Source organism: Gallus gallus, chromosome W (genome assembly GCF_016699485.2).
Source record: "Gallus gallus isolate bGalGal1 chromosome W, bGalGal1.mat.broiler.GRCg7b, whole genome shotgun sequence".
In the NCBI taxonomy this organism is placed as follows: Eukaryota; Metazoa; Chordata; class Aves; order Galliformes; family Phasianidae; genus Gallus; species Gallus gallus.
The window spans coordinates 6,691,764-6,700,968 of record NC_052571.1 but is presented as its reverse complement, the minus strand read 5'-3'; the positions used below and the strand labels follow the sequence as shown (position 1 = coordinate 6,700,968).

At 48.6% G+C, this 9,205-nt stretch overlaps 1 protein-coding gene across 1 annotated transcript; it reads left to right on the top strand.

Moving 5' to 3' along the window:
• Positions 1 to 1,682: 1,682 nt before the first annotated feature.
• On the top strand, positions 1,683 to 7,472 carry LOC112530492. Its single transcript, XM_025144598.3, is given in 2 exon segments — positions 1,683 to 4,067; positions 4,070 to 7,472. Coding segments are annotated over 2 exon segments (774 nt in total). The 5' UTR covers positions 1,683 to 3,508; the 3' UTR covers positions 4,285 to 7,472.
• The last annotated feature ends 1,733 nt before the right edge of the window (positions 7,473 to 9,205 follow it).

Here is a 9,205-nt window from a genome sequence, read left to right as displayed (position 1 = left end):
ACTCTCCCACAGTGGTTTGGAGAGTCAAACCCGACAGGATATCAATCCCCAATATGTACTCTGGAATTGGGGCGATAGACACCTTGTACTCCCGGGGTGGTAGACGCCCAACCCCCAATTTCAACCATGTTTGTGTTACGGGGATCATCTGCCCCCCGAACCCACCTATCATTGCCTTAGAGCCTGAAAATTGGTTTGGGTCACCATATATAATTGATGTTTCTGCCCCAGTATCTACTAATGCCATAACCCGCTGTACATTCTTTCGGGACCAATGAATCGTTAGTTCAATGTAGGGTCTCCAGTCTCCTCTGGAGACCCTAGTCTTGGGGAATTTTGGCTCCCCTGTCATCCCGTCAGCTCTGCAATCCCTAAGTCTCTTTCCTCTGACGGCTTGACTGCGGCTGCCCGGGCCACCTGAGGAGATTTACGTTTTTTTGATGGGACTATGAAGTCTTCTAGATTCCACGTGTTTTGTGGAATCCGTTCTATGAGTCTAACTCCTTCCCTTGTAGGGGAGCGTTGGAATCTCTGACTGTTTGGTAACTGTTTCCATAGTTGTAATAAGACCTGGTTAGGCTGTCCATCGATCTTTTGAAATTGAACTCCTGCCCTAATCAGGTCAGTGAACATTTGTTTTCTTGAGACCCTGATGGGTCCAGATTGAATTACATTAGGGGCAGGTCTCCTAGGTCGTGGTGGCGGTTGGATGTCCAACTTTTCCACCACCATTTGGACATTGCGCCTGGCGCGCAGGCTCTCTGTCTCCCCCAGATCTGTCACCAATTGGGCGGCCTGTTGTATAATGGCCTCTGAGGCCACTAGGGGATTCAGTATGGATACCAAAGTGCCATACTGATGTGGTGGAGCCTGCTGCAGGATGAGGTCCCTCATTCCTGCGGAAAATTTTATCATATCTGGGATCTCAAAATTCTCCTCATAAATTGCCTCCTTCATACCTAATTCTCGGATGTAATTTTGTAAGTCCTCCATAGAGGACCATAGGCCGGTGTTTAATGCTATGTCCGTTTTATTCGCCCATGTCACACGGCATGCGGCCATTAACCATGCAATCAGTGAATGATTTTCTTCATTGTGTTGCACAGCCGCATATAGTCTCTGCCTGAGGGCCGGGTGAGTAGTAATTGATGCCAGTTTTGAGATTTCTGGCCCATTCACCACAACGCTTTCTGCCCCCATGGCATATAGTCTGAGTAACCACGCTGGCACACTCTCTCTCGGTTTTTGTCTAAACCGTTGTACTAAATCCATTAATTCAGCTGCCGTGTATGGGCGAGCTGTTACATGTAGTGTGCTCTGGGCACGGGGCCACTGGTCAGGGGGCAGCCCCGCTGGCCTGTCCTGCTTTTTTTTTGTTTTTTGAGTTACAGCTGGTCGGATCTCAAAGGGATCTAGCTCTAGTGGAACCTCAAGATCCGACTTTCTAGTGCCTTCATTTTCTGAATCCAGTTCATGTGGATTGTCTTGTATAGGATCCCCAGTAATTTCTAGAGAGATGTTTCGGATTTTTTGTACGGGAATTATAGGGTTAGGTTTTTTCCAGAGCCGAGCTGAGGAATGTGTCCCTCCCCCGTTCGTACCGCCGTGCCGCCGCACTCACACACTCACAGAGCCCACCCATTGGTTCAGGCTGTGACCCTGGAATTCCACTACAGACCGTCACCCTTATTTTCCGACAATTCCGAGGCAGCGTGGTAGCGGTGCTGCACCGGGGTCCGTAGTCGGCAGAGCGGTCTGGCAGTGCCGGGGACCGGACCTACCCGGGGATTCACAGTCGACGGAACATAGCGTGGTAGTGTTGCTGCTCCCCTATTGCTCGTGAACCAGCGCGGTGTGGGTGCTGTGCTACGATTCGTAGTTGGTGGAAAACTGCGAGGTAGCGGAGTTGCGCTGAGGTCTGAATCATGGAATCGGTAATTAAGGTAGTACTCCAGCTGTGCAAGGATTACTGTGGCAAGAATGTTCCTTCTAAGAAGGAGGTTGCTGCAGTTATTTCCTGGTTAGTGCGGGAGGGGGAGGTTAAGGTCCCCCAAGAGATTCTTGATCACCGGTGGTGCGATGATCTCACCTCTGCGCTCGTGCAACATATTATGAGTGCTCAGAAGGGCGAGTTAAAAACTTGGGGTCTGATACTGGGGGCACTGAAAGCGGCCAGAGAGGAGGGAAAGGTATTGGTGGAGGCTCGACACCTTTTGGGTCTTGGTGGTGGAGGTGAGACACCGGATCCGGGTCGGGTCCGATGGGGGCTCGGGAGCAGTTGCTTGCAGGGGTTAAGAGGAGACGGAGCCGCCAATGACCGTTGGCAAGATGGCGCCGGGTGAGCCGACCACACTCAGTTCAAAAGAAGACAAACAAGAGGGTGGATGTTCGTTGTCTCATCCCCTGTCCCCATATCCGGACCCGTCAGGCGGAACGTTGTATCCTTTATTGGAATTGCGTCAGTGTTCCCTGAGTCAAGGAGGCGGAGGAAGGTGTGATCTACATGAGCAGGATCAACTTACTGCGCACAAGGGGAGGGACCAGACAAAAGGTCCGTCCAATGCGGACAGGGGGCGGTGCCTACCGCCTCTGGTCACTCCCAGGAGCGGTAGTGTAAGTGATAGTGTAGAGGAGGAAGAAGGGGCTGGCTTTGAGTGGAGGGGGAGGGATCAAATGACTAACTGGAATCGGATTAGATCGGAGGCTTTGGGGAAGAGTATAGTTCCGGAGGCATTCCTAATGGTTGTGAGTGATTGTGGTCCCGAATGGGTGCCGCCTGACCCCAGGGGTGTTACGCGCCTGATGGAATTTATGGTTAAAAGAGACCTGAAATCGCCTCTGACGTTAAATGCACTACAGGCTTTGACTGCACTGGGGCCTCTCCTCCCCCACGACATCACAAACCTAATGCGTATGGTGCTCAAGCCGGTCCAATATACGTTATGGGAGATGGACTGGATGACCGAATTGAGGGGACTTGCTGGGGCGGTGGAAGTCGACCCAAACCACCCCCTGCATGGGACCAGTATCCAGAAACTTTCAGGGAAGGCCATGGGAATGGCTTTGTCCCAGGGCCGGTTAGCGAAACTAAGGCCGGGGGAGCTAATAGTGGCCACAGACGCAATGGTGGAGGCGTTTAAAAAACTTGCGCATAAGGTCGAACCACCTGCTCCGTGGACAGATATTACCCAGGGCCCGAATGAATCCTTTCAAAGCTTTACAGACAGGCTTTTAGCTGCTGTAGAGGAGTCTGATCTCCCGAAACCGGCCCAAGGGCCAGTGATCATTGATTGTCTGAGACAGAAATCACATGACAATGTTAAGGCATTGCTACGAGCCATCCCGAGTACGCTTAATACCCCGGGGGAAATTATCCAGTATGTCTTAGATAAGCTCAAGGTGGCTCCTTTAACTAATGAAGGGCTGGCCGCGGCTATAGTCGCAGCTGTTGGCCTACCACAGCAAAGATCGCTGCAGCAACAAGGGCCGTGTTTCCGATGCGGCCAGTATGGCCATGTTAGAGCGCAATGCTCCTCTGGGAAAGGCCAGTCAGGACCTCCTGATCTGTGGAGATCGGGCTTGGCAAGGTATCCCGAAGAACCCCCTCGGTGGCTCGTGTTACTTGGGGAAGCTAACGATGCTTGCTCCAAGTCATATGGGCTGGCTTAATATATCTTGTAGTTCACATCTTCATAGGCGTCGCCACGACGTGAGTCTGGGACCTGAATGTAACGATGAAGTTAACTTGTGGAGTGTCACAGCACGTATCTTCGCTTCAATTTTAGCGCCAGGAGTCTCGGCAGCGGCAGCTTTGAGCCAGATAGAAAGATTGGTGTGTTGGTCTGCAAAACAGGCCAATATGACCACGCTTGTGTTAAATGCTATGCTTGAAGATTTTAATAGTGTCCGTCATGCGCTGCTACAGAATACAGCAGCTATTGACTTCTTGCTGTTGGCTCAAGGACATGGATGTGAGGATGTTGATGGAATGTGCTGCTTTAACCTCAGTGATCACAGCGCGTCGATTCATAAACAACTACAATGGATGCAAGAACATACGCAGAAGATTAAGAAGAGAGTGATCCCTTTGGGAGTTGGCTGGATGGACTGTTTGGGGGAATGGGTTCATGGATAAAGCAATTGCTTAAGATTCTCGCAATAGGGCTTGCAATTTTTGTATGTATTCTGATTTGCTTTCCATGCTTTGTAGGATGCTTGCAGAACTACCTGCAACGAATGATGGAAATGACTTTTGACCAACGGATAGAGTATCAGACTGCGTGAAAAGTTGTAGAAGGTTGCAGGTTGCGTTCGTGCTGTAACGGGGCAAGGCTTGGCCGAGCATGGGGAGTCGGGTTGTGATGGGAAAGGACTCCTTTTTGCTCTGATGTTTGCTTAAGGAGCGCGGTAGAAGTGGAATAGAAATAGTTTGCTGAAATGTATTTAAGATTAGGTGCTTTGCGTTGCTTTGCGATGTACGGGTTAGGCGCGCGTGAGGGGCATTTAACTTAGGGAGGGGGAGATGTTGTAGTAGGCATGTTGGCGGGGATACGTGCTGTATGGGATAGACCTCTCCCTAAGCATGGTGAAAGGGTGCTGTTGTGCTAAGACGGACTGTCCTTGCTAATGAAGTAAGCAAGATAAGAAGAAGGCAAAGGAATGAGGAAACGATAGGAGCCAATAAGGAATTGTGGTAAGGGGCTAAGATCCAGTACGGACGAATCAGGACAGGACACGATTGCTCAAGTAAGGTATATAAGCTGTGTATATTAGTGAATAAACGCCATTTTGCTACATCCCCATATTGGTGTCCCTGTTGCTATGGTCCTAGCGAGCTCTGATCGCTAGCCCATGACGGTGCGGCTTAGGACCACGGTGGTTGCCGGCGGTAACACCTGAGTGACATGAACGTTGAACTTGGCTGGGAGAGTAGGATCAAATATACCTAATGCCTGGGCTTGTTTAACTGCCAGTTTTGCCTGCTGGAAAGCCTCATGTTCTATTCTCCCACTGTCACATAGTTGCTCCTTGTTCCTGAATTTGTATAATGGTCTCAGCAGCTTCACTAAATGAAGTATAAAGAATGCCAGTATCCCAATATACCTAAGAACTCCTGCAGCTGCTTTGGTGTTGTAGGGACTGGGAATGCCTGAACCTTATCTATTACAGAATTGGGTAGTTCTTTGGTCTTTCCTGATCAAACTACCCTTAGGAATTTCTCAGACAGGCCCAGACCATGCACTTTCTGAGGATTTATAGCCCTTTCTCTTTCCTACAGATAATTAGTTAATGAATCTGCCGTCTGTCCTACTGCCTCCAGTGAATAAAATGTCAACAGGAGATCATCAATATAATGATACAAGCTAACATTATTAGGTTTTTCTCAATTTACCAGGTCATGTGCCACTAGATTATGGCAATATGTTGGTGAATATATGTACCCCTGTGGCAGGACCTGAAAGGTCCATTGCCTGCCTCCCCACATAAACGCAAACTGATCCTGCGATTCTTCAGCAACTGGAATACTCAAGAATGCATTTGCCAAGTCTAGGACACAATGGTAGGCTTTTATTTCCCTACTCAATGTGTTCATTAGGGTGGCAACATTGGGTACGGCTGCATGAACAGGTGGCATGACCTTATTTAATTCTCTATGTTATACCGTCATTCTCCATGTACCATCTGACTTTCGCACGGGCCATATGGGGGAATTATATGGGCTATGTGCAGGTCTTATGATCCCAACTTTTTCTAATTGCTGCACAGTCCTTGATATTCCATCTTGCCCCCCCTGGGAGTCTGCACTGCCTCACATTAGTAATCCGGTGCAGTTCTGGCAAGCGAATAGGCTCATGCTTCGCATGGACTCACAATACTGCCTGTACTGCCCAGACAGTAATACACCTCTGTTGGAGTCTGAACTCTCCTACGGTTGTCTGGAGAGCCAGACCCCATAAAATGTCTATGCCCAAGATTTACTCTGGAACTGGGGCGACACTTTACACTTCCAGGGCGGGAGACGCCCAATCCCCAGTTTGAACCACGTTTGGGTAACTGGAATGGTCTGTCCCCCAAAACCATCACTCTATCCCATTAAATTTAGTTGGATCCCCATAAATAACTGGTGTTTCTGTGCCTGTGTCAGCCAATGCCATAACCCTTTGTATGTTCCTTTTGTATGTTCCTTTTGTATGTTCCCTTTGTACGGAAGCCCTAGTTACAGGGTGGCTGGTATCCCCCATCACGAAAGTAACTGCGCAATTGCCAATTCTTTTTTCTCAGATAGCTCAGCCATAGTGGCTGGGTCACTTGAGGTGGCTTTTTCCTTTTGCTGGGAACTATGAAATATTCCAAGTTCCATGTTTTTGTTTGGTATTTTGACAGTACTTCTTACCCCAGGTTTTTTGGGGTGATTTTGAAATTTTTGGTTGTCCTTCAAATGCCTCCATAGCTGGAGGACTTGATTGGGCTGGCAATCAATTTTTGCACATTGAACACCAGCTCGGATTAAGTAATTAAACATTTGTTTTTGGGATACCCATATGGGTCCTGATTGAGGAGTCCATGGGGAAGGTCTCCCAGTTTTAGTTATGGGGGAGGACCTCAGCCCCTTCCAACATTCTGATATTGCGCCTGGTCCGAAGGTGCTCTGTCTCCCCTACATCAGCCACCAATTTGGCAGCCTGTGGGATGATGGCCTCCGAGGCCACTAAGGGATTCAGTATGGACACCAGTGTGCCATACCGGAGGGGAGGAGCTTGTTATAATATGTGTTCCCTCATCCCCGCCAAAAACGTAACCAAGTCTGTACTCTCAAAGGCATCATCATATATTGCCTTCTTCATTCCCAATTCTAAAATATAATTTTGAAGTTCCTCCATGGATGTCCATAGACCAGTATTTATCAGAACATCACTTTTGTTTGGCCATGTGATTTTACACACTCCCATTATTCACTGAGTTAGAGATGGGTTTTCATCATTATGCATCACAGTGGCATATACCCTTTGTCTGAGAGCCAGATGTGTGGTAATGGATGCCAGTTTAGAAATCTCAGGCCCATTTATTACCGCACTTTCAGCCCCCGTGTCCCATAATCTCAACAGCCAAGCCGGTGTGAGAAACTTTCAGAGTCAAAAATTTCTGGTTAGTCAAAGATCTTAGTGATAGCAGCAAAGTTCATTCATTATTGCAATAATGGGCCCATGCCCCCTATTGGCAAGGGAGAAATTGCGTACTGGCCAGTGAAATTCATTCTGTTATATACCCTAAACCTGATGCAGGTAATGCTCTCCTGGCACTCGCTCATTGGTTGAGCGTCTCAGGATCACAGTCTCCCTGATGCTGTTGCTATGATACATTTCCATACAAGGTCTGTTACCACTCTGTTGTTTTTTGGTATTGTCATGGTTTTGTAACTTTGCTATTGGTATTCCACATCATAACATCATGGACAAAAGAGAAGAACTACGTATCCCAGAGGACCTCACGGTCAGAGAAGGAAGATACATCACGGAAGATACGTCATCTGGTTGTGCGCGGTCTTTTTCACTTTCGCTTGCTGCCGGGAGAGGAGTGGGTGTGCTTTCCAAGCCGTGCACCTTCATCAAGTAGGGCTTTCGGTTTTGGAAACTCTCTCACTCTCTCTCTCTCCCTCTCTATCGCTCTTATGCTCTCTCTCATTTTATTTGATTTATTATCCTTACTTCCAATTTGTAAGAGACTATTCTTTTATATCATTGACTCAAAGTTTGCTGAGGAACAAGTCCAGGCAAGTCCTGGGCAAAGGCAGAGAAATCTTTTGTCTTGAGGACACTGATGGACAGGTCCTGGCTAAGGATTGTGAAATCCTCTAAGGAGCACAGATGGACAAGGCCAGGGGCATCGAGAGAGAGATAAGCTGCTGCTAATGGCTGGGAAGCGGTCTTTTTGTGTGGACTTATCTCAAGGAAAATGGCCATCTCAGGAGGTATGCACAGGACTCTTGCTCAAGCACCCAGGAATGTCACGTAGGCAGCAGAAAATGGAGGATAAAAGAGGGTCCAATAACCACAACAGTGGAAGCTGATCCTTCACCACAACCACGGCAACGGGAGAGGCTTATCTCTCACCACGACAGACTTGAGGGGTTCTCTCTGCCAACTGATCTCTCACCGCAACGTGGAGACGGATCTCTACGTGGAGACTGATCTCTCACCACGGCACGAGCTTCCTGCCTTCCGATCCTCCTCTACGGACCGTTTGCTGACGGACTTCCCTGGGCCTGCTACCTGAGACCTGCTGCTTCCTCCCTGACCTGCATCCTCTCGCTGCCCCAGACCGGCCTCGCTGCTCCTGCCCTTCGGCCTCGGACCGTCGGAACGTCGTGCAACGGGACTGCTGCCGGATCCTGGTGGTGACTATCCCCGCTTTACGCAATTCTTGCCTCTTTCTATCTTTTCTATCGCTCGCCTTCCCTTCCCCATCACCCCAATCCTTAATAGCGTCCGTCCTCCCCTTTCCCCATCTCTCTTATTAACATTTATAATAAACTGGTCGGACCAACATTTGAACCGCTGTTTCTTAATCTCACGCCGGGCATACATATTTCTAAGAACCTCCTCTCCCTCCTATAAATTGGAGCGAGACACAATTAGATTGCATTATATCGTGTCATCATGCATTCCAACACTGTAGTTAGTAAAATAAGTTCTCCTTAGATCGTTGTCGCTGCTCCGTTGTTTTTTTTTCTTGGGAAACTGGGGGGGGGGGGGCACGAGCCTACTGCCCCCCGTCACGGGCACAGATCTATCTAGATAACTCCATGACAAATTTTTGGTGGAGAATGCGGGCAGACTGAAGCTTTTAACGTTAGTAAGAAAAAAGGATTTCTTTAAGCCAGACTGTGAGACTACAAGGCATTGCTGGTGTTGGTGTGACCTTCATAGATTAGATTATAGCCTGGGCAGTCCGCCAAACTCCAGACACTGTACCGAGTGGTTTCCGTTTCTTTTTTCCTCTTCACCCGCACCCCCCCCCCCCCCCCCCCCCCCCCCCCCCGCTTTAGCAGTTACCAGCTATGAGGTTGTTCTTTATTGTCCGAGCACTGTATAAGGGATTAAAAGCTATCAAGTTCCTTGCCGGTTACCAGTCTATAATTAACATCTTGATGTCTTGCTGTGGAAGTGTTTTTAGATATAACCAAATAAGGGCACTGATAGAGGCA